Genomic DNA, 27,208 nt, shown 5'->3' on the forward strand with positions numbered 1-27,208 from the left:
CTATGGGCTAATTTTAGTCTGGCAACCAAATCAGACAGCCAGACATATTTAGCTCTATAAAGGGAGGAGGAAAAAAAGGAGAAAGGTAAAAACAAGAGGGCCTGTCAAAAAACTGCATAAGCCCTTTCCAGAAGGTAAGATCAAATTTTAATATCAATCCATAAGGAAGATTTTTTTCTGTGGAAATCTAGATCTCTTACCTATAACATGATGGACTACTTTATACTTTCACTTTTTCATCCACTCCCTATTACTGCATTTCTTTTTGAAAACCAACTGGTAGTCAACTGCTCACCTACTAAACACTAATTAAATGGTCTAAGATAATACATATCATACTGAGACAAAACCAGTATCTTGTTACACATGCCAGATAGTCTTTAAATGTGTTCTGAAAAGTTATAAAATAGGCTAATCTCCAGAGAAATTACATGATAATAGTTAAAGTAGATCCAAATTAATATTCAGCCCACAACTGGAACGAAATGGGGAAAAAAAGCAAAAACACAGCAATCACACTTTCTAATAAGCATCATAAAATGAAACTGGAAAACACATTTTAAAACAATTTAAAGATAAATGCAGCACAATTTCCAGAGTCCTCTTAATATCTTGAATGCTGGTACCTGAAAAAAAGCAAGTTTAATTAAAGAAGCTCTTAGTAAAGGACAGCACCTTACAGTTATTTTGAAAAGAACTGTGGAGGATTTTCAAGGACTTTTAAGGTTAAAGGTTCTTCCTTACCCTAATTTTACCTAAAAATGTAGTTTTTCTTAAGTATCCCATCATAGGTTTATTAGCAATAGTAAAGTTCACCTAAGCAAGAAATCTTCTTCAAAACCTCAATGGAAAATATGTCACTATTTCTTGCATAATCTGTCTCTCAATCTTTCGGGACAGTTTCTCTTCTTTGTGTTTCTCTTAAATTGTCTCTTTCAGTTTAGAAATCAGCACTCAGACCTCCAAATTCCTGACCTCGCAATGACCTAAAAAATTTTCTAGTTGACAAGATCCCTCAGCTAAGATACCTGAACTTTCTTACAGTTCTGATGTTCAAGCTATATGGACAGTAGCCCATAAATATTTGTTTCATGGTTAGACTGCTCCCCCAAAAAGAATCCCAGCAGGACAGAACCAAAAACAGTTATAAATTTTCTAAGTTTCTTCCTGATCCTATAAAAACAGCAACTAAAATATTTTCTTTTCTAAAGATAAATAATTCAAGAGAAAAAAATTAGTTTCAAATAGCTGATTAAAATCAGACCTGCCTGACTTTTTATATGCTCTGAGAACTTCCTCAACTAAGTTAAATATCTAATAATCTTGTGCGATTCCAAGAAAACAAAAACAGTACTGCTATTTTGGCAACAGCACAGGACAAAATAGTATGCCACGAGAAATCAATATCACAGAATAATCAAACATATTGCTGTTACATATACTAGTAATAAAAAGATTCGTCCCACAGTAAAAGAAACCTTTCTGTTTTATTTAACCCAGCCTATTGACATCTCGTGGGGTATATTTTGGGATATGCTGGTAAAAAAACACATGTAAAAATAGACCAAATTAAAGAATGTTCAATAAAATCTACTGCCTACATGAAGCTGTTAACACAACCATGGATGAAAAAAGGAAAATCACACATTCTACCATAAGAAAACATAATAAGGATATAAGGAATAGAAAAGAAAAGTTTTCTGTTGTTTCTTTACAAACGAAAGATAGTGCCTATCAATGAATGCTCATCATGTATCATTTGTACTATTACTGCATTTTTACTCTTAAGTTATTCTAAAGTCCCCTCAAAATGCTTGAAGCAGCAAGTACTTTAATCAATAAAATCTACCATAAGCCTTCATTTTCCATGCAGTTAACAAGCACACTGATGTAGAAATACTACATAATGGAAATCTGTGAAACAAAGTTATATCTGTTTATATGGTTTATAGCAAGTATAATTGAAAATGGGTTTTCCTTGTGCTGAAGTTCTAAAATGTTATAGTCTTGCATCATACTGATCCAGAAGGCCAGAATGCAGCTAAAGTATACAGATGACATGGGAGCACATTTAAAAGACTATGCCCATTTGACCCCATTAGTACAAACGGAAATGATGTGGGGTCCAATACTAAATAGGTTAATTTATTTATACTCAGCCTTTTTGAAAATGCATCTCTCTGAGGAATTATACAAGGCAAGATAAAAAGAAAGATCTCTTTTGCTACAGGAAAGACGTGTATCTTACCAGCTAGGGTCAAAAACATTACCTTCAGGGGCTTGATGGAATTAGAAAATAGCAGTTACATTCACTTACTTCTCATCTTGTTATATTTGGAAAGATATGAAAGCAATCTTTTCTAAATTACAAAGGTTGAGAAAATGTTCTATTGAGGGTAATATAACCCATAAAATAACATTTACTCAGCCTTTGTAATTACTCCATCGAAAACAGTTAATCACTAGAGATAATTTATAAGCAGAGGGGTTGCCAGTGGTACCCTTTACTGACAGACATTGTTTATGGGCGATGCATGGAGTACTACTAGATTTTTACTAAGAAGCAAGCAAGAGAATATACTTACTCTCTTTGGGCTTACAAGAAGAAGAATAACAACAGAAGACTGCCTTTTACTGCCCAAGAGGCCATTACTGGCTTGCAGCATGTTAAACAGAAATGTCTCATACTAAGAAAAAGATTTATAAATAAGTGACATGGCAGAAAAATGGATGGTTCAGTTCATACTAGCTAGATTAATCTGTATAGTTGTCAATAGCTGGACACTTAATTCTGTATTATTATAACTTTCTTTCCCATCAATGTAGTTCAAGGTTAAAAATAAGGGAGATATAGGGAATTGTGTAAATATGGTATTATCTTAATATAAAATCTAAGAGTCAGAGACTTTTACAAAAGAATTGATAAAACAAAAAATCATTCATCTTAAAATATAATTATAATCAAAAAAGGATTATAAGGATAGAGCTAAAATAGCAAAGCAAAGAATAATAATTTAACCATTATTTTATATGGCTAAAATACTGTAAAAATTTTCTATGTAGATTAGAATGCTTTTTCCATTCAAAAAATGTCTTGCAATTGCTGATGTCCTCAGGTCATCAGGCCACTCCAACCAGAAGCCCACCAAAGACTTGAAGTTTGCTGCAAGCCTTGCTCATATCTAACCTCGAAAGGAAAGCAGACTACAAAGAATAAAGAACAGTCAACTCAACATTGGTCACCTTTTCATTGTCATTTCTTTGTCCTGCTTTTCTCTTTATCTTGCTAAGTTTCATTTCTACTTTTAACATAATGTCATATCTCATTTGGAGATTTTTTTTCACTGAAACAACATCAACAGAGATTATACTTGCTGCCACTGCTTGTCATTTGATGTATTTCACTAAGACCCTATATACATTCTCTCCTCTGTAGTCTACAGGATTCATGGCCAGACACTGCTGCCAGACACTGCTTACTCATTCTGGTAGATCTGCTCACTCCTGCAAAGACCAATACCTCAATGCCACTTTACTATTTTGCTTTCTCTTAATGGTGACTATCAACCAGTTAACTTGTTTTCAACAACTTTTTCCTGAATTTTTGATTAGTGCAAAATAAAAGGATGATCAAGAAAGAGAGTCAACAGAATATCCTAGACAAATTCATGTTGTATGTTCTTTGAGGGCATCTGACTTTTTTCACCTTCAAAATTCTAGTGCCTAGCAGACTGCCAAAAATATGTTTGTGGATTTAATGAATAAATTATTGAATAAATGAACATCTACCCAGAATGCTTAACTTATAAACTTTTCATAAACTCTTACTATATGTACAGAGGCAACAAAAGGAGCTAAGATAAAAAGACAGTTCTTGCCTTCAAGAGTTTCCATGTAGGATGGAAGAAAACTTGAACAAATAACTATTAATATAAATAAAAGCTACAAAGGAGTAGACATAAAGAAATATGAGATAATATTATCTCTGTAGCGGCCACAAAGGTTATTTTGTGACAGAACACTAAACCTATTCCTTCAAGACCTCACAAATTATCTATATGCTACCTGACCTCAGAAATTATATATATGTTACCTTATGTAACTTCCTATTGTGACTACAGTCTCTGAGATTCCATGCAATAGCAGAAAAATATTAATACTAGCAAAAAATATTTTACTTTATATCACTCACATGAATTCTCCCATTATTGCAAAAGAAACAAAAAGTGAGAATTTAGTCAATTAAGATATTTTGTAACAAAAGTAAGTATGGTATATAAAAAGTTCTTTTTTAAAATAAACCACCTAATCTTCCACAAACTTATGGAACACATTAAGGTTGTATAAGTAGTATCATTATGGTTAAGAACAGTTTATAAAAGAATAAGAAGGGCAACCAAAATGTACCCATGTCCAAGGCATTCCTGGCAGTGGGTTGTATGCTACCACCTAGGTTTCCTGTGTTGGGAAGGAATACAGTGTATGTAGAATGGGTCTCACCTATTAACTCCCTTATCAATTGGACATCAGCATCTCAGTTGGTTATGCTGACAAAGCACTATATATAGTGCAGTGGCACTATACTATAAACAAGTAAATAAATATACCACTTATTAATGTTTCTCACGAGAAAAAAAATTTTAATGCAAACAATTAATCTTTTTAAAATGAGGTAATAAAACAAGTCCTATCTTTATTAACAGAAAAACAATAATATGATATATCCTAAACCTTGTTACCTAAACCTTGTTATTACCTAGTAGTAACAGCACTGTTCTAAGTCAAAAGAGAGTGAAATAATTCATTTATTTGAAGTGGAATTAGACCTGGCCCACTATCAAGACTATCCAGGAATAGGCATCTGGACAGGCAAAGGTCTAAACACAGCGTATAAAAGTTTAAAACCAATTTTCCTCCATAATCAATATCAACATATCTGCAGTCATTTGCATACTTACCACACTGACTGAATTTCTCTTTTAGTTTCTGCCAAGTCAAGTCAAAAGGTAGCTAGAATGAAAAGAGGTATTAGTAACACATATACAAGAAAAAAAAGAATTTCAATTATCCTTAATATTTATTTGCTTACATTTCTGACAAATATCTGGTTGCCTTTGGAGCCTATTCTCTCTCTCATTCCGCTTCCCATTGGACCCGATAAAAATCCTCGATCCATATCGATGCTCCTTTCCAGTATAGCTCCTATACCTGGTCCCATTCTATCAAAGCTGGAACTCATCCGGTCCAGTCCCATCCCCATTCCTCCAGTCACACTGTTCATGCCACCCATTCCACCACCTGGATTTTCAAGAAAGGACAGGGGGATTTGGGAATTTTGTGTTTTTGTTTCAAAAACATAAGGAAAAGGAGAAGAGGAGAAAGGAGGAAAAGAAGAGGAGATAATCATTTTTGAGAAAGAAGGGGGAAAATTAATTTGTTTCTATAATTAAATAATATACAAACATAAAATTATTTTCATACAGATAACATAACTTTCCAAAGAACAGATTTGCTTCAGTATATATTTAGTTAGCTGAGAAATTCTAGCCACTGTATAAATATATTATACATATATAACTGTATAAAATTATATTCTGATCATTAAATATATAAATATATAAATCCTCTACCAATCACTGCTTCCAATAACATGACAGTTGTTCTTATCCTTATTTTTATTTTCCAATATCAAGCATAATAATTGCTAGAGTAAAGATATACAGAGATAAATTCAAATTATTACAACTCTAGCACTCAAGCCGCTCTCACCGTACTCTCCTACAAATATTCCTTTCCTACCTTATCTTTCACCTCAGCATCTTCACCTCTGTTTCCCAGTTTTTATTCTCATGGTAATTCAATAATCATAGCAAAACATAACTTTTAATCTCAATATTATTCAGAACTTGTCAAGGGAACAAAAAATGCTATCACTCCCCGTTAGCCAGAGCTTAAGAATTTAGCTCCAAACTCATACCTACGTCATTCTTATGCACTGACTCGATTTCCTGTCCTTTTCACTTACTCCCATCTTACTCATTATCAAACCTTTTGTCTTGTACGTAATATCCCCAAACATGGAAATTCTAAAAATCAACATCACCCTCAAATTGGCTTTTTGTGAATAACCAATATAAAATCAGGGAAACAGAAGTACAGACACTGAGCTAAAAGAGGAAGGTACAGAAGTTAGGACTAACAGGAAATGGCTGAGGCTAAAAGATGATGGAAGGAAGAATAAAATGAGGAGCAAGATACAATGGAAGTAGATGTCTTCAGCTGACAGGATTTTAGAATTTACTCTTAGAATAGTTTAAATAGGTTGTATGTTGTTTGTGAAATTTCATCAATTAAAGGAAGTCAATAAAGTATGGAGAGCTCACAGACATGTCCCAGTAAGCAAAAGAGGTTAAAAAAATAATAATAAATACTCCATGTATTCAGGCTTAATGTAAGACCTAAAAGGTAGTAGTGGAAATGGACGGATGGGAGATTCGGCATTCCCCAGTGTTGCAACTACTCTTGATGCTATTACGGGAAAGGTTCAAGAGGAAAAGAAATAAGTACCTCTTTCAACCTTAGCCTGACTCAAGCTCAGGAGATGCCTAAGAGTGTTATATCTGCATTTACCAAAAGACACAGATGTTTACAAACAAAATAAGCTAGTCACTAATAGCTATTATAGAAAATAAGAAAGGAAACAAAGTTGGTGCTAAAGCAAAACTTGTTCCTGACACATGATCAGAGAAATCCCCAGATTCCCTAGTTGGAAAGAAGGTTCTTGGACTGGCCATTAACACACAGTTTAGAAATATCAAAGAAGTAAAATTCAAACAGTTAATTTAGAAATTTCAAACAATAACCAAACAGAAAGGCTTCACTCGATTATCAAGATTTCTCAAATTATAGCAAGACACATTAACATATAAGAACAAAGTATTACTATACTACAATAACTACTCTTGCAAAGTCTTTGCAAGCACTCAAATATTACTGAATAAATTCTAGTAAAATTTAAACCTACTTATTCCAGATCCTACTGGACCCATGTTAGAAGCTCCTATTCTTCCTGCAAACCCTCCAATCATTGCACTGCCTAAACAAGGATGGAAAGATAATATACTAATTAATTTAAATAATCATACTTTAAAATTCCCAAGGTACTATGTGCTCTGATTTACAATAATTGAAAAGCATAAAGTCTTCTGAAAATAGAGTTCAAATATGTAAGATGTTGAAAAAGAGAGCTAGCACATTAAAATCTTTAAAGTGTTTTCTTCAGTAGTAAGTTGTATAAAACATTATGATTTTCTGATTTTTCACAAAAAAAGAGAAACCAAATTTCAAAAATTATAGCCTACAAAAAGAAAAGAAGTATGCAGCCAGCCCTACCAAGTCTACCAAAGGAATCTCCAAAGCCTCGATTTATTCCAATATCACCACGTCCAAAATCTCGCTCCATGCTACTAGTCATGGCACCACGGTACAACTCTGAAAAAATTGTGCAACAAATTAACCTTTTTCAAATATATCAATGCAGGACGAAAACATTCAGGAATGTATCTAAATTATAAAAAGACAGCATAAGTCACAAAAACAAAACAGTCTGTCATTTACCCAATTTACCTCACATGCCACAAATATCATCCCCATTCCCACCAGGCCTGTCCTTATATCCTAGTGCCTACATGCCTTCCGAAGACATTTTTAGCACCCATTCCTAAGTTATAGGGGGGAAACTTTAATAATAGGGAAAACTAAATGTGCCCACACTTCCCACTGCATACATTTACCTACCTCCCATTCGGCCAACTCCTCCAAATCCTCCCATGCTATTCATTGCTTCCAGACCACCAAACCCTATTCCTATGGAATAAAGATTAATTTTGAGATCCAACTGTCAGTGATGTAGCTGAAAGGTACATTTTGTAAATGTTAAGTCTCACCAGTAAGCTCTACATCCACCCTACCTTGTGCAGCTACTTCTTAACACATCACCTTCCTTTAAGTATGTACCAGGCTCAATTTCTGCTAGCAGCCTTTAGAACATGAGCCAACAATAAACCATGACTTTTTTTTTTCATGGAATTCTCAACACAGTTTCTAGTTTATTAAAAATGGTGATGGGTACATACAAAAAAACAAATCTTTATACATACCTCCTCCAATTCTATTCATTCCTCCAAAACCTGGACCATCCATTCCCATACCTCAAATAAAATACACAGTATGTACTTTAAGTATATTTTACTTTTATGACTAAAAGATGATATAATGCATTATAGCAAAATAGATACCACTGGTATAACCACAATGAAACACTAGAGAAGCAGTAAGGTATAGGAGGCATGGTTTAAAGTGCTATGCCATAGCAGCTGCCTAATCATGAGTCTTCAAAAAGGTCTCTTTGAACATTTATTAGACAAGAAAGCGAAATTCACTAGTAACCCCACAACATTCAGTTAGAGAATATCTAGAACTAGGTAATCATTCACTTTTTTTCCACAATAAACACAGAAATATTACTATCAATGATTTTTTTCCAGCATAGACACAGAAATATCATTACAGCAGATTTAGAGATCAGGCCAGAATGTAAGGACTCTCTAAACATGGCAGTTAAAAGGAGCAGTAAAAATTTTAAAAATATAAATAGTATGATTTAGGAGAGGGTAGGTAGGTGTGAAAGTCTAAGGCTAAGGGAGGAAACTTGTTTGGATCAGAATGATTATGATAATGAGCCTCATAATTTAAAGTGTGACTACAGCATCTCGGCAAAAATAGGAATCTGATAGCATTTATTAGTCCATCAATTAAACCAGTAATTCAAGAAGTATGGTCCAGGGACTCTTTAGGGTTCAATAGGTCAAAACTACTTAAGTCACCAAACACCACTAAGACATTATTTGACGTTTTACCCTCACTTTCTTGAGTTTAAGGTGTCATTTTCCAAAGACTATATGATATACAATATCACAAAAAACTAAATGCAGAAACAGATATAACAGCAATATTAAGTCAAACATTAAAAAGATGTGTGGAAAGGTAAAACAATGCCACTCTCCTCACCAATTTCTTTTTTGCATTGAAAAACAGTTTATTTTCTTAAAGCTTTTAAGTATGAGTTTACCATGTAATGAGTTTATCATTTTTTAATATGTAATTTTTTTAATTTCTAATTTTTCATTTATAATACAGTAAATACTGGTAATTATAACTAAATAAACAAAGCATTTTTGGGTTCTCAACAAATTTTAAGATATAAAAGGGTCCTAACATCAAAGTTTAAAAACCAGTCTCTAAAAATGAACTGAGAGTTCTTCCAGGTAAGCAGCCAACTAACTAACTGAAAAGCTACCTTCCCAACTGGATAAACAAACTTCAGTTGCCTATGATATGGTAGCATTTCAGCTACTCCATAAATACTGTACATACATGATATATTCTCCTTCTGCCTTAAAGACATTTCAAAATCCAAAGTGCTAAAAGGCTATCTACAACACAGCTGGCCCCAAAGAAACTCTCCTGACTTCTGCCTATCTCTTTCATGTCAGCTGTGCTCAAGGTTTCATCCCTTTTTCAGAATCAAGTGACATCATAAATATCTAACTATTAATTAGAGTCCTTTAAACATTATTACAGACCACATCAATGGAGGCTTTATTAGCTAGCATATGTATCATTTAAAAAGAAAAAAAAAAGTTAGAATACTCACCACCTGGACCTAAATTTCCCATTACTCCACCTATGTTCAACTGGCTGGCACTAATAGGCTGTCCACCCGGACCAAGTCCCATCCCAATGCCTCCAAGACCACCTAAAACAAAAATGAGAACAATTATTACCAAGATCCATATATGATTAACTAATTGGCAATAAACTTTTTTAAAGAGCTATATACCTGTAGTAGTATCTCTACAATTTCTGCAAATTTTCAAGTAAGAGCACTGGTTCTTGTTTTTATCTAGAAAGTAGCACACTGAAGCCTGACTATAAAACCATTTATTAATGAGAAGTGTTTTATGAAATAAAACATGATATACTATAAAGTGCACCTTATACCCCACTTAAAGGTGCACTGAAAGGAATAATAAAATACCTAGAGGATTTTGAGTAATATCTTATCACCTTATATACGGCACACATATCTGAAAATGAGCATCTTGTCCAAATTTGTAGACCCACTTAAAATTTCATAATTACTTTTTAAATGGCTCAAATCAAACTAAAAAGTCAATAACCATGAAAGTATAACACTGAATAAGGCAAATATTACATTACCTAGTTTTCTCATTGATATAAATATTTATTTGTATTTAATGGCACCTTAAGTGTTTCCACATCTATTATCCATAAAAGAGGAAATTTTTGAGACCTTAGGTTACTTCCATAATGACATGGAGCTGATTTTAAAACTTGGGTCTTTGTTGTCAAACTGCACAACAAAGACCAAAGTCTTAAAATCAGCTACAAGGACAGATTACTTATAAAGAAAGGACGATTCAACAAATAGCTGACTTTAATAGCAACAGTGTAAACATGAAGACTGTAGAATACTTTCAAAGTGCTTAGAGAAAATAATTATCAATCTTAAACTATACAACAAGTTAAACTATCTTTGAAGACATTTAAAAACCAAAATTGAGAGAATTTACAAATAAAAGATCCTCACTTAAAAGAGCTTCTAACATTCATGCTTCAGAGGAAAAAAATCAGTGCCAGAGTCCATAAAAGCAGAGGAGTGATGACACAAGAAAATGGTAAATAACATTGTCTAATTTGCAGGACAGAAAAAAAATAGTACAGAACTAATAATACAGAACTAAAACGCTGAGCAATGATAGTATAATTCAGTAGGAAAGTGACTGCATCGAAAGGTCAGTCTACTATTACATAAAAGAATAATTATATTAACTTCAGGCTTCATAGAAATATTAAAATATCCAGAACAATCCACGATAGGAGAAAAATAAGTATTTGTAAGACAGAAAAATAAGACACAAAATAATATAATAGAAATTAATCCAAATGAACCAATACATGTGAAGAAACTGAACTCTTCAATTTCATGGGCAAAAAAAACTATCGAAGTGAGTTTTTTAAAAAGTCTATTTAAGCCCAGCAATAACACCGTTTATAAGGGGTGTGCCTAAAACAGTAAAAAAATAGGAAAAATGTGCCAGGCAAGTACAAAACAAAATAAAGCTGCCATACTTACATTAAAATTAGACCAAAGACTCAAAGTAATTACTAGAGAAAAAAATCACCCTATAAAATTTTTGATTCACTAGGAAAATATATCAACTCTAATCTAGATGTACCTACTAAGCTAGCTTAAAAATATTTAAGTAAAAACAAGAAAAAGTAGACAAATCCACTATTCTACTGGGCAATTTTACTAGACACATAAGATAATAAAATAAAGTGTTACAGCAGAAAAAATTATTAGTAAGGATCTAAGACAACTAAAATGATTAACAAACTTGATTTGATTAACATATATAGATCACCGCACTCACCAACTATACCCAGAATACTAAGAAAAATGTGCCATAGGGTAGGCCATCCATAAGTCCAAATTAATTCCAAAGAATCACACTCACATATAAACCATGTTCTCTGACTACATTGAAATGAAAAAGTACAAAGAAAAAAAAAAACCTCATACATTTGGAAATTGAAAACTTCTATTTTCAAATAATATATGGCTCAATAAGAAATCATAATGGTGATTTTTTTTTTTTTTTTTTTTTTTTTGGAGACAGAGTCTCCCTCTGTCACCCAGGCTGGAGTGCAGTGGCACAATCTCAGCTCACTGTAACCTCTGCCTCCCAGGTTCAAGCAATTCTCCTGCCTTAGTTTCCTGAGTAGCTGAGACTACAGGCATGCGCCACCGTGCCTGGCTACTTTTTTTTTGTATTTTTAGTAGCGACGGGGTTTTGCCATGTTGGCCAGGCTGATCTCAAACTCCTTATCTCAAGTGATCCACCCGCCTCAGCCTCCCAAAGTGCTGGGATTACAGGTGTGAGCCACCTTGCCCAGCCCATAATGGTAATTTTTAAATACTCTAAAAACTGACCCATCATAAAAATGCTCCATAGCAAAACCCATGTAGTAACTTTATAGTCATAACTGCTTATATTAGAAAGGAAAAGCTACCAATTTGAAGTAAGCATTCAACTTAAGGAGTTAGGACAAAAACAAACTAAACCCCAATAAAGAGAAGGAAAAAAATAATAAGGCTAAGAGCAGAAATTAAAAATACAAAACATTCAAATTCAGTTATTTGAATACACCATTAAAACTGACAAATTTCTAACAAAATTAACCAAGAAAAAAATAAAAATTGTAAACATTCAGAATTTTTAAAACAGAACCACAGATGTAGCAAAAACTTAGAGATAATTTTATGCCAAAATATTTGAAAATGAACAAAAATAGAAAAAATCCTTAGAAAAATAGAAATTACAAAAATTGACTCAAAAAACGATAGAAAATATAAGCCATCAATAGTTAAAAACTTCCCAGAAACAACAGATGAAAGCCAGTTTTACACATAATTTCTAGCAAATATAAAGAGAACATATAATTCTGATAAAAAAGAGCAAATACTTTCCAACTTAACACACAATGACTAAAATTTAAAATAATCTAAAAAACAGAAAAATGTACAAAATGTGGTATCAGCAGTTAAAATGAAGAAACTAGAGCTACATCTATCAACATAAATGAATCTCAAAAATAATTTTAAACAAAAAGAGCAAGTTACATAATACATTATGATATCACTCAAACAAAATTTTAAATCCAACAAAACAATTCCCTATGTTTATGGATGTACAAATGTGCAGTCAAATTATTAAAACCTAAATGATAAATACTCTATCCATAAGTTGTTTCCTCTAGGTAAGGCATAAGTTGAAAGATGGGCAAGGGAGATGGGGAAGCTCCATTTTACCTGTAAAATTTTATTTATTTTAAAGAAAAAAATCTACAACAAATATGGCATATAACTATATGAGTAATTTTACTTTTGTCTGTATATTTAAGATTTCTTATAAGAATACTTTAAAAACCAGAGAAGACGCAGTGAAATAGTAAAAACAATAGCTAATATTTACTGAGTGTTTATGCAAAACGATTCTAAGTGCTTTACATATATTAATTCACGTAATACTCATGTCAACCCCATGAAGTAGACACCATTATTATCCCCACTTTTCAAAGGAGGCACTGAGACACATAATACAATGAGTATATTACACTGTTATAGTCATTTGGAAAACAATTTGATAACACTAACCCATGAGAACTGTAAATCTACTTCAGAATATCTGTTTGAAGGAAGTACCCAAAAACATTACAAAGATTTGGGAACAAAAAGGCATGTGTTACTCTGTGGTTACTCAAAAGGAAATAAGAGTTAAAACACCTAAAATACAGAACAGCGAAATAGTTATGGAACATCTATATGTTAGACTATTATACTACCAATAAAAATATTTGAAAATAATTTTCAACATGAGAAAATGCTTGTACTCTAATGTTAAACAAAAAATAATTCAAAATTATTTTTGTTCCCAACTATGTAAAAAATATACATAGAAGGCTGGAAGAAAATACACAAAAATGTTACAATGAGGTTACCCACAGATTAGAGAGGCGAAATTAGAGAGGACTTTTTTTCCTTCAAGTGTATACATTTACCAAACATTTTAGAATGTATTGCTGATCAGTCAGGAAAAGTTACCAAAAAGAAAACAAAAATGGCACACAACAGTCTTCCTAATCAATAGCGCCAAACTATCTTCATAACTCCAAACTAATCCCAAATTGTGAGAAACTACGATGTAGGCACAAAAACAAAGTTTTGCTTAGCATATAATAAAACAAACCCAAAAAACCCTATGTTGTTTCTCATAATAGCTTTTACTTACGTGGTAATTGTGGTGTTTTACTATCATGTGAACGGTACTCTTCATGAGGAACAGACTTGTCATCCTAATTGTGAGAAAGTTTATAATATGGTTAACATATTACCAGAAAGAACTGTAATGTAGAAGAGAGCCAATAAAAGATTTGAAGAGGTTGGAAGTTGAAGTGATATACAGGAACTCACCATTTTCACATGCATAGGTCTATCAAATAAAAACTGCCCATTGAACATAGCTATTGGTTCAGTCAAGGAAAGCCAGTTAAGATAACTATAAAATTATACCAGAACACAAACTAATTTTTAATAATCTTACAGTCCAACTATCTCTGATATTTTAATTAACATCTTTAATACTTATTGGTATTAGCCACTCAAAAACTTTACTCAAAAAAATAATCAATTCTTTGCTTTATGGTTTTATTTCATCAATAAGAGGTATTTTTAATTCAACCATTGAAAAAAGTAAACTTGTAAGACTTCGCTTAAAGTAAATTCATTAATATACAATGGATTACACAATTGTTAAATGCATGTATACAATTAATTGCAGTAGGAAGAGAGAAAAGAAAAAACTTCATTATCAGCCCTGTACAATATGGCTTATTCAAGTTTTAAGAGTGACTTTAATACTTAGACCTAGTAAGGGTTTTATTTGCTGGAGACTAAAGTCTAACACACATCTCTAAGCCAGGCAACCTTAAATTCAATTACCCCCGCCAAAAAAAAAAGGTGGTATTATGCTTCTTCAACCTCATAACCAATGCTGAAATGTAAATCAGGATACAAATTGCTTGAACTGCTTCAATTGCTTGCTCAAAAGTGACAGTGCCCATTCCTCTGCTCTTGCCGTCTTTGTCTTCTTTAATATCTGCCCGCTTCACAGTTCCAGCTATGCTGAACACTTCCTTTAGCTTCTTCCAACCAACTTTGAAGTCAAGCTTAACATAAAATTGTATCGTTACATACCTAATAAATCCCTCTCCCCATCTGCAAATACAAAAGAATCTTTTCTAAACTCTTAAAACCATAAAGAACTATAATTCCAGTTCAACAATATATCGATAATGTTCAAATTTAAAAACATCTTCAGTTGTTTAAAATCATTTAAGCTACATCTACATTGTTCCTTATATTTTTTTTAATTTCCAAAATCATCTCTCAAACTGCTCAAACCTGTTTTTTACATTTGAAACTTGCACATCTATTTTTACCAAGAGAAATCCAGATTTTGAAAAGTATTGTTTTCACTGACTTTCAAATGCTTAGAACAAATGACAAACCAACTATGACATGCATATTCACAAATATCAAGGCTACAAAAAAGAAATCCATTTACCAATATAAACCAAAACACATATAATTTCAAGAACTGCTTGAATGTGTATAAATTGCACAGTTCTGTGTTTAAAAAATCCAAATAGTTGTATTTAAACTCTAACCTTGTGTGTCTGTGTCTGTGTGTGTGTGTGTGTATATATATATACGCATGTATATACGTCAACTGATTTTGAGTTTACAATAATTACTATTTCACTTACTTTAGTTAAAAATAAAAAATAAAAATAAGCAAAATGTTTTATAAACCTATAACACATTTATTTAATCAAATTATCTATCTATCTGAATGACAAGTTTTAGACTAAAGCTTGAACTTACATTGGCAACAAAAATTGTGGAACCAAGTCTACCGGCCTGCAAATTACTGATGACTTCAGGAGGAATGTTTGGATTATTGAGAATGGAAGGTGGTAAATTCATCAACCCTGATCCCATATCAGGGACATGTCCTCCTGGAAATGATCCTCCTGTTCGCTGCAATGCCCTACGAGCATTTTCTCCATCAGGATCCTGTAACACACATTGAATGTTAAATTCCACTAAATACATCAGTTCTATATAATTAAAATAACAACTTAAATTCTACAGTAGCTATCCCTTCTGACTCAAATTATTGACCCTCTTGAAGAGTGAGCTTTTTTTCTCGTCCAGAGAATTGAGTCCCATAAAAACCTGTGGATAACAAAAGATTTCAGCCTCTAGAGATGCCAGTTAAATATTTTTTTCCAATCACTAAAGCCACTTAAGAACTTGAAATTAGTTTAATTTTGCTCTCACACTAGGGTACAAGTACACATACAATTAACTCAAACAAGAGCGAAGTACTCACTGTGACTTTTCTTTCCAAAATGTAGGAATGGTGAATTCTCACTACTGGATGCCCAATGGAATGTCAAACTCAGACTAATTCAAAGCTTTTCAATAGTGGAACAGACTGTTATAAAACCCAAATACTAGGGTAGAGGACAGGATGGTCGATTGTAATCTGTAAATTTTATTCCTGAACAAAATACAATTACCCACCTTCTAAACTCTTACCTTCTTCAACAATGATTATAACCTGAGATGGAGGAGGGGAGAGATAAAGGAGGGCTAAATGTCCAAGTGAGAAATTACATTAAACATTGTTTTTTTGTTAGGTTCATTAATTTTGTAAGAGAAACACCCTACCCTTTAAACAAAACCAAACACGCACACACACATGCACTCACACAAACATAAATGTCCTTCTCACACTCACCCCAGTAGGTGCAATACTAAAAAACTAAAATGAGTAAACAAAAACCATATAAACACACTGATAGACTACCATCTGCAATGCCAAATGATTATGTTAAAGGCAATCATCATCATCACTTCTCCATCTTTAGGCTAAGATGAAGTGTAAAGGCAACCACCAAATCTACTTTGCTGGCCTCAGTCTGGGAATACAGTACTAAAAAAGGAAGTTGGGTGACTTTAATAAATTCTCTAGGATGGATGGAGAATAAAAGGTGAAAAGGTAGATGAAATAATAAAACCATTCTGGCTTCCAACATACTTCTTCACTACCAAGGAATAAAAAGGATTACAAAAGAAAAAAAATGTATCAAATAATACTTCAAAACATGTTAAAAAATAATAAATTCTTTAGGTCCGAGGATTCAAAAAGAGTTTGTAAAAATACATAATTTAGGATAGTGGCTACCTATGGGGAAGAAAGATAACTCAGAAGAGAAGATGTTTCCTGAACTAGTATAGTAAGCTATTTCGGTTGTCTGTGCTTGTAACATTAACAAGATGTATTGCTGTACTGATCTTTTATACACATATATATATGACAGAAATATACACACATACAATACATGCATGCATATATAAAACATATATAAAATAAAATGTATATAAAACAAACCACCTACTATATAACACGACTTCTACTCTTCTTTTCCCCTTGCTGTCAGTCTGCTGGTTACTGACTGCTATTGCTTTTGGAGGGCCTACAGTAGCAGTTTATAACCGCTACTATTCTGCATTTAATTAAATGAAACAAAAAATGTAATTCTAAAGTCTGTTAAGGAACATTGGAAATACACCTTCCTTTGACTTTCCTCAGTAGCAGTTCTAAGCATTCATTCCACCCACACCTCTATAAATCAGATATCCCAGGAAAGGGACTGCCAAAGTGACATTAATCCAAAAAAGTCAACTGAATAAATCCCTCATCATTTAGCTGGGCCAAATTTAGCCTTTTTTTTTTCTCTTAAAAAAAGTTAAAAATGGTGGCATCCTCTTTCAACTTGGATTATATAACTGCAGGGTCTCTGAAATATTGCTGAGGATCTACAGTACGCTGAAACTTAAAAGAACACAATAACATGGCTTTGATAGTTAGCATCCAACAAACTTTTTTTTCCAATAAAAGAAAAGACACTAAGAATCTGTAGTACTATTCCTTTGAAGAGAAATAGAAAACAGAAAACAGAAAATTGTCAGCTCCGTGCAAAAGTAAATGCAGTTTTTGCCATTATTTTAATTCCAAGCTTTTTTTTAAAAAAAGGTGACACAAATCACAACAGTCAAAACTTTTCTATACATTCCTGCTAATAACTTTTTAAATAATAAACCCCCAGACATAAACAGGACTAGAATAATTTGGAAGCAAACTCAAATAAAGGGATCTGGGATACATGTTATATGTTCGTAGCATGGCCTTTAATCTCAAGCTATTATCTCACACTCAGGAACAAGAGACTCTTGGACAGGAATAACAATCATTATTACTACAGCTAACATTTATTATGTAGTTAAAATATCTTGAGCACTGTGCTTAGTGCTTTGTATAATGGTAATACCACAAGTATAATAAATAGCCAACACTAAATGGTTTACATATATTAACTCTTCGAGTCCTGATAGCACTACAAGGTAGGTGCTATTATTACTCCCATCTTAGTAATACGAAAACAAAGGAGAAAGTTTAAGTAATTTATCCTGAGTTAGAGAGGTTCTCTGATGCCAGAGCTTTTTACCATGTATCTCATTTAATCCTCATAAAAAATCCTATTGGGTAAATAAAAGCACATTTCGTTTTATTGTGCTTCACTTTACTGCGCTTTGCAGATATTGCACTTGTTGTAAACTGAAGGTCTGTGACAACCCCGTGTCCAGCAAGCCTATCAGCACCATTTCCCCAACATGTGCTCACTTTGTGTCTCTGTATCACATTTTGGTAATTCATGCAATATCTCAACCTTCTTCATTATTATCTGTCATGGTGATCTGTGATTAGTGATCTTTGATCTTTGATCTTTGATGTTTTAATTGTTTTGGTACACCATCAACTGTGCCTAAATAAAACAGAGAACTTAATCAATAAATGTTCTGACTGCTCCACCCACCAGCCGTTCCCCATCTCTCTCCTTCGCCTCGGGCCTCCCTATTCCGAGACACAATAATATTGAAATTAGGTCAATTAATAATCCTAAAATGGCATCTAAGTGTTCAAGTAAAAGAAAGAGTTGCAAGTCTCTCACTTTAAATCAAAAGCTAGACATGATTAAGCTTAGTGAGGAAGGCATGTCAAAAGTTCAGACGGGTGAAAAGCCTGGCCTGAAGGAAACAAAAGTGCTACTCCAGTGAACACATGAATGATGAGAAAGTGAAACAGCCTTAATGCTGTTTCAAAAACAGGTAAAAACACAAAACTTAAGATACTTGTTACTTTTGGGGAAGAAGGATAACATAACAGAAAAGATGCTTCTTGAACTATTAAGATACTTCACTTGTTTGTGCTTACAACATTTCAGTGGTCTGAAAGTTTCGGTGGTTTAACAGAAGATCAAAGCAGCCTTATCATTCCCTTAAGCCAAAGCCTAATCCAGAGTAAGGCCTTAACTCTCTTCAATTCTATGAAGGCTGAGAGAGGTGAGAAAGTTGCAGAAGAAAAGTTTGAAGCTGGTTCATGAGATTGAAGGAAAGAAGCCATCTCTATAACATAGAAGTACAAGTGAAGCAGCAAGTGCTGATGTAGAAGCTGCAGCAAGTTATGCAGAAGACCTAGCTAAGATCATTGACGAGATGGCTACATTAAACAATAGATTTTCAGTGTAGATGAAACAGTCTTCTATAGAAAGAAGATGCCATCTAGGACTTTCAGAGTTAGAAGGGAGAAGTCAGTGTTTGGCTTCAAAGCTTCAAAGGGCACACTGACTCTTCTATTAGGGGCTAACGCAACTGGTAACCTTAAGTTGACTTGAAGTCAATGCTCATTTACCATTCTGAAAATCCTAGGGCCCTTAATAATTAGGCTAAATCTACTCTGTCTGTGCTCTATAAATGAAATAACAAAGCCTGGATGACAGCACATCTGTTTATAGAATAGTTGGCGGAATATTTTAAGCCCACTGTTGAGACCTCTTGCTCAAAAAAAAAAAAAAATCCTTTCAAAATATTACTGCTCATTGACAATGTACTTGTCACCCAAGAGTGCAAAAGAAGATATACAAGAAGACTAACATTGTTTGCAGGCCTATTAACACAATATCCATTCTGTAACCCATGAATCAAGAAATAATTTTAACTTTCAAGTCTCATTATTTAAGAAATATAATTCATAAGGCTATTGCTGTCATAGACAGTGATTCCTCTGATAGATCTGGGCAAAGTAAACTAAAAACCTTCTGAAAAGAATGCACCATTCTAGATGTTATTAAGAATATCTGTGATTCATAAGGCCAAAATATCAATACTAACAGGAGTTTGGAATAAATGGATTCTAATCCCAATGGATGACTTTAGGGCTTCAAGACTTAAATGGTGAACATAACTGAAAGAGCAAGAAAACTAGAACTAGAAGTGGATCCTGCAGATGTGACTAAATTGCTGCAACCTCATGATAAAACCTAAACAAATTAGGAGTTGCTTCTCGTATGAGCAAAGAAAGTCATTTCTTGAGATGGAATCTACACCTGGTGAATATACTATGGACACTTTTGAAATGGCAACGAAGGATTTAGAATATTACATAAATTTAGTTGATAAAGCAGCAGCAGGTTTGAGAGGATTGACTTCAATTTTGAAGGAAGTTCTACCATGGGTAAAATGTTATCAAACAGCATCACATGCTTCAGAGAAATCTTTTATGAAAGGAAGAGTCAATTGATACAGCAAACTTCACTGTTCTTATTTTAAGAAATCATGACAGCCACCCCAAACTTTAGCAACCACCACCCTGATCAGTCAGCAGCCATTAGCACTGAGGCAAGACTCTCCACCAGCAAAAAGATTACAATGAAAGCTCAAATGATCACTAGAATTTTCAGCAATAAAGCATTTTTTAATTAAGGCATGTATATTGTGCTTTTAGACATAATGCTATTGCTTTAAATAGAATATAGTATAGTATAAACGTAACTTTTATGGGTACTGCAAAACCAAAACATACATGTGACACACTTTATTGTTTTATTTGCTTTACTGCAGTAGTCTGGAACCAAACCTGCAATAGCTCCAAGGTATGTCTCTATTATCAGTAGTACTACTACAATCACTTAGTTTAGAGAATTAAGTAGCATGTCCAGACACCCACTAGAAAGTGATAAAGCCAGGAACCAAATCATTACTGTACAATTAAATAGTATACAATTAAATGTTGACAGTACTGCTCTACAACCAATGATTAGCATCAGTATTAGTACAAAATCTTCAGGGTCCCAAAGTTACACTATTTATCTCTTTTAACAGATTTTAGCAAGTATATGTATGTAACAGGTCTGTAATCAAACTATTAAGATTAACAATACAAAATAAAGGAACCCATGAAGATGAGGGATATTCAAGCCAATCATTCTCAAGGTTAAACTGTAAATGTTTTGTTTGTATCTTCTAGTCATTTTTTGTCTACCTATTTACACTGCTACAATTTTGTACAAAGAAAAGACATGCCCATTTTAGGGGATTCCAACTTCTAGTTATAAATTTCACTAGTAGAGTTATAATTTTTTCTTAAATTTTAATCTAGTAGTTTCCAAGTAACTCTGATAAAAAGTGAATATCAATTTTATTCAAATCCGTAACATATTTGCATCAAGTGACCTTTAATTATCAATTACAAGGATGTTATATTTCTCAAATTAAATAACAAAATCTAAAAATTGAAAATGTCTGTACCAAATAAACTCAGCACCTAAAGTTTATCCCCTTTGAATTTCTAGGTCCTCAAATTTATAAAAACTATGTGCTTTTATTTTTAACAACTTGGAACAAATCAAGTATATAGGATAACTGCTTAAAAGCAAATATAAAATCATGTACAAGTAAAACTATCATCAATATATAATGCTTTAATAAACACCTATGCTTTAAAAAAAGTTGTAGTCAGGCAAATATATTACCAAATTGAAAATCCAAGGAAAGCATGTCTTTATAGTCAAATGTTTAAATTCTAAATATAAGAAATCTTACCTCTTTAATATTTAGGGGTCTTCCACTAAGATCATATTTGTTCATAGTTTCTAGGGCTTTCTTTACAAATTCTTCATCTTTGAATTCAACCACACTTAACAAGGAAAAAATTTATAGGAAATGTTTACGTGCTAATTTTTTTCCAAAGTTTAATTTAATTTAAGATACTCGAAGAAAAAATTTCTTACCCACAACCCTATATCCAGGTAGATTTGTCAAAATATGCAAAAGAAAAAAAGTTTTAGATCAGTACATGAATAATCAGTTCTAACATTTCAATCATTAAGGCAATTAATAATATGGTAGAATCACTTCACCTTTTATATCTCCAGAACATAATAGGCGAGGGACCACAAATTTTCTCTAAGTTTTTTAATATATCTATTAAAAATAGTAGAATCTAATATGTAACAACCTTGGAGCACAGTTTTTACTTTTAGGTGACTTTTCATTAAGTTAAAACTAATGTCACTGCACAAATTAAATCAACAGTAATTCAACGAAATAACTAAAGGCCTATCCTTCTATAGTTACAAATATTTTCAAAAGATGTATTATCTACGACATATTTTTCAATTCTATTAAAATCAAAATAGTGAATATTAATTTTATTTTTAACAAGTTCTCTATTAGATTAAAACTGGCTGCACATTTAACAGCACCCAGTTGGAAGTACGTAAAAATCACCTATAAACTAGTAATAAATTAATTTGGAGAGTTATTTTAAAAAATAATTCCCTGTGATTGCCATTCAAAGTCCCATTGGAATGTAATGACAAAGTTTTTATTCATCATGCACCCAGCTGGTTTTACTAACATAATTAAACATTGCTAAGAGTTTTCCATTGTATTCTTCAGTATATTGCATTCTTGTTGCTAAAAATCAAAATATACTATCAACCAATTCCTTCTATGTCAATGCAATCGTAAATGTCATTCATACCAATTGGTCAGAGCACTGCCTCTTATGTAGTCCTGCAGGCTACCAAATTGAGCTTTTCAGTAAAATTTCAAAAATACATTCTGAACTAACACCTTTAAGCTATAGTCCCCTCAAAAAACTCAGGAATATTATCAATTCAGTGACTTTTAAAGTATCCTTGAAGACATCAAAATACAACAAAAAAATCCTATGCTAAAATCTTATTGGCTAAGAAGAAGTATTACCTTAGAGCATTGGAAAAGTGAATGCCCTTTTTGAGTGTTTACAAAACCCATCCCTTCCAGGCAGCGAGGTTTGTATAAGTGTCAGACTTGCTGGTATAGAGCCTCAAATCTTGTATAATAAAGTAAAACAAAATGAAACTTAAGTTTCCAAAAACTGGTACAAGTATTATACAAAAAGTAAACTGCTGAGGAACTTTTAAACCTCAAGCAGATTATTGCCCACAGCACTTACCCTTGATTTTCCTTCCGCATCCTTAAAGAGCTCCACGTATGTAACCTCACCAACTACATAAGACATACAAAAGGAAGATACCAAGAAACAATACATTTAAACACCAGTATCTTGCTTTACTGCACACCTGTGCACAACTCTACAGAGAAGCACCTATTATTCACCAACAATCAAAACCAGACCAACATACCTCCTATCAATGGCTATGTAAATTTAACTAATTTTCAGAAATGTACATCATCCACATTCTCTAAAAAAAGGCTAACAACCATATTAACCTAATTCATACTACAGATCATATTTTGGCCAGCATGATATAGTTGGTGAACAAATGCACATATACATACAAATGGTCCCTTAACCTATCATATTAAAAAACATCAACATTAGCACTTTTCAAATAACTTTGGTCAGCCTACACACAACAGCTGTTTTAAGGTGACTTTCTACCTGAATGTCTTCAATCATGTTTGCCATCAATAAACTAAATTTACAAATCATGCTTCACAGCAAGCCACACACTTTCTAAATAAAGTCAATGAATAAAACCAATCAAATAGTTGTCACCTTACAACAGACACACCAATGCAATTTTTTAAAAAAAAATTTAATAGAAGAGATCAGCCTCAAAGCCAAGTACATAGTTTGCAGGACTGTTGAAACTCAATTTTTCAAGAGATAACAAAACTAACTTTTACAAGATCAAGTATTGAAATTATTTTTCCCCAAAACCAACCATGTATATAAGATGAAGGTTTTCAGATTATTCTGAAAACAAAACTGCAACAGCAGTAATGCAATTTTAATTTAGAACTGCAAAGACAGCATCATGGCAGTCATGACAATGCAAACAAAATAAATTCCACAGCCAGATTCCAGACTCCACCAAGATAATAACAAAACAGCTTTTGGAAAAAAAATAAATAATCAGACCTTATTATTCATTCTTTAACACGCTAAATGTATTACTTAACTGATGCAATAGCCCTTTTAAAATCTATAAAAACTTCAACTAGACAAAGCAATCACTTTAACAAAATTCTTGGTGGCATGCATATGCTGGCTCGCTACTATCCCACTAAAATGGCAAAAAGAAAAATATCCATACTACCTTGTAATGAAATTGTGTCAAGTGAAAGAAGAGGAAAAGATTAATTCACATGTCAAGAAATAAAAATCAATTTTTTGAGTCTGCGTGGCTCAGAGGAATAAAAATGTTTGTGTAGTTCCCTCCCCTGTCTATATGAAGATTATCCAACAGTGGGTTATTTCAGAGATAGTTACCTTTCTCTCTCATTAGATCTTTAATAGCTTGCCATTTCATGTCATATGGGATGTTGCTAATGAAAACTCTGTTACGATTTGGACCCTTCTTTTCTCCAGTGCTCGAATTCTTGTCTTTTGAATACGGATGAAATCTATTGGCCTTCTTACTTCCTGTAGATTTTTCCTTTAAGTCAGATTTCTCTTCTTTCGCTGACTCATCATTCTCCCTTTGAATTAAAAAAAAAAAAAATCAAACAAACAAAAACCCTCAGTTGTGCTTAAAAGAATGGAAGTCTATATTAAATAAATATTTCATATTTATCACTTCACAAAACTCTCCACTAAGCTAGACCTCAGCAAAGTAGCTGGAGAATCAGCCTGAGAGCCTTGAAATTATCCGGTGCTATTTCAAAGCAAGAGTTTGGCTTCTCATTTAACAGTCCTCATTCTTTTTTCCACATTAAATAGCTGTAAGCATCCAAACAATCACCCAGTTTTTCCCACCACACTACTTAATTAATAAATGCTATTAGACTGGAACAGAGGGAAGAGCAGATAATTTTACTTCTAAGGTATCTAAAACTGCCACCTTTGATGGAGAATTAACTTTCTGGGCATCATTAAAAACTTTTTTAAAAAATTAATTTACACAATGATACTCTGAAAAAAGTTCATCTCTTAAAGGTTAATAGTTTCTTCTCAGAACTTTCTCCTCCCTTAATTAGAAGCATAATTAAAATACAAAGTTATGTCTATAATTCCACATCTATATATGTATATACTCACATTAAGACTCTCAAACTTTCTTCTATTCCCAATTTTCATCAACATAGAAAGCTTATAAAGTATCCTAATATTTTATGTTACATTTTAACCTATAAACTAGAATACGGTACTTCATCAAATTACACAGTTTCATTAATATTACCTACAATGGGTAATGTAGGACAGGAGCAGTACCTAAAAGCAACATAAGCCAAAATTTTATAAACCTGATTTTTTTTTTTTTTTTGAGACAGAGTTTCGCTCTGTCGCCCAGGGGTGGAGTGCAGTGGCGCGATCTTGGCTCACTGCAGCCTCTGCCTCCCAAGTTCAAGCAATTCTCTGCCTCAGCCTCCTGAGCAGCTGGGATTACAGGTGCCCACCACCACACCCAGCTAATTTTTTGTATTTTTAGTAGAGACAGAGTTTCACCATCTTGGCCAGGCTGATCTTGATCTCGTGACCTCATGATCCACCGGCTTCGCCTCCCAAAGTGCTGGGATTACAGGCGTGAGCCACTGCGCCCAGCCAAACCTGATTTTTAATGAGGCCTTAACTAGAAAAAAAAGTAATTTATAACACTGTAATCACAGTGCAACTCTATGATGTCATATGCCAACCATCCAAAAGATTCAGGCATACACTTAAACCCTATAGATAAAAATTTGGATTTATATTTTAAAATGCAATTTACTTTTAAAAACAAGTCTTTTTTACAGAACAAACAATAGGGTTTTTTTGTTGTTGTTTTTTGTTGTTGTTTTTTGAGACAGAGTCTCATTCTGTCACCCCGGCTGGAGTACAGTGGCAAGATCTCGGCTCACTGCAATCTCCGCCTCCTGGGTTCAAGGAATTCTCCTTCCTCAGCCTCCCAAGTAACTGGAATTACAGGTGTCTGCAACCACACCCAGGTAATTTTTACATTTTTAGTAGAGACGGGGTTTCAACATGTTGGAAAGGCTGGTCTCAAACTTCTGACCTCAGGTGATCCGCCCACCTCAGTCTCCCAAAGTGATGAGATTACAGGTGTGAGCTACTGTGCCTGGCCAATAGATTTCTTATTTAAATAACTAAGTCAATAATCTAGTCAATTTAAAACTATTTTAATAACAAAACTTCAATTTTAAAGCATTTTTTCACAAACATTACTAATAATATCACTGCGGATAACACCTAGGAATCTAAATTTTTTTAAAGCTTTCTGATTATTCTGACAACAAATCAAGTTTCATAAGCCAGGCTCTAAAGTATCTTCCAAGCCCAGCAATTCTGGTGATCCATACATTGCAATGCTCCTCACATACCTCTAACCGCAGTCATTTGTTACATAATATACGGAGCTTCTTGAACACTACTCTTCTTTGTAGGTAACACAGCCATAAATATAGTATGCAAACCCTATAAGAACAAAAACTATCTGCTTTGGTATCACCAGCACCTCGCACAGTGACTGCATATAACACTGTGCTATAATTTTTGAATGAATTAACAGTCAATTAAGAATCCATACTCATCTGAGCACAGATGTTGCCAGAAAAACTGCCAGAATAAAGACAGAGACATTTGGACCAAACTTGCTTTGCCATTTTTTTTTTAAGACCTTGAAAGGGACATCTTCACTATCAAACATATTCTTTCATCAGAAATGGCATGGCCTATGGGGGAGTCTTCTCAACTGCCTAAATCTAGAAAGTACCTACCTGTCTGAACAGAGTGTCACTTTTGAAAATGGCAGCAAGCAGCCAAAAGGCACAAAGGCCTTTTCTCTGGTTTCTGGGTACCACAGATAGAAGAACAAACCTTTCTTTTCAATTCCCCAAAGGGCCTGTTTACTTAACAGGCTTAGATGAATTCAATGAATGTTTGTAAAGTAACTGAGACTCTATTCAGTAAACAGATATCTATATAGTCTCTAGATTAATACCCCTTCCCCTGCCTATTTTCTTCCTGGATTAAACCAATTGTGAAAATTACACAAAGTTCTGAAGTACTTACAATGTTGTATTCTTGACTTGGGTGGGGTTACATAGATTAAATATTTGCTTACAACAATCTGAAAATTC

The 27,208-nt window shown here is 33.3% G+C and overlaps 1 protein-coding gene across 2 annotated transcripts in view; it reads right to left on the reverse strand.

Moving 5' to 3' along the window:
* MYEF2 (myelin expression factor 2) overlaps nt 1–27,208 on the reverse strand; it is a 36,509-nt gene that overhangs the window by 2,427 nt on the left and 6,874 nt on the right. Inside the window, 15 exon segments of one of the 2 annotated variants that reach the window (NM_001261256.1) lie at nt 4,959–5,010; nt 5,090–5,298; nt 7,025–7,096; nt 7,393–7,491; nt 7,798–7,866; nt 8,160–8,210; nt 9,716–9,817; nt 13,938–14,001; nt 14,120–14,169; nt 14,721–14,874; nt 15,593–15,784; nt 21,719–21,812; nt 21,907–21,914; nt 23,118–23,170; nt 24,402–24,610. In NM_001261256.1, coding sequence (NP_001248185.1) covers nt 4,959–5,010; nt 5,090–5,298; nt 7,025–7,096; nt 7,393–7,491; nt 7,798–7,866; nt 8,160–8,210; nt 9,716–9,817; nt 13,938–14,001; nt 14,120–14,169; nt 14,721–14,874; nt 15,593–15,784; nt 21,719–21,812; nt 21,907–21,914; nt 23,118–23,170; nt 24,402–24,610 — 1,478 coding nt within the window. 2 annotated transcript variants of the gene reach the window in all.

This window comes from Macaca mulatta, chromosome 7, assembly GCF_049350105.2.
Source record: "Macaca mulatta isolate MMU2019108-1 chromosome 7, T2T-MMU8v2.0, whole genome shotgun sequence".
Taxonomy (NCBI): Eukaryota; Metazoa; Chordata; class Mammalia; order Primates; family Cercopithecidae; genus Macaca; species Macaca mulatta.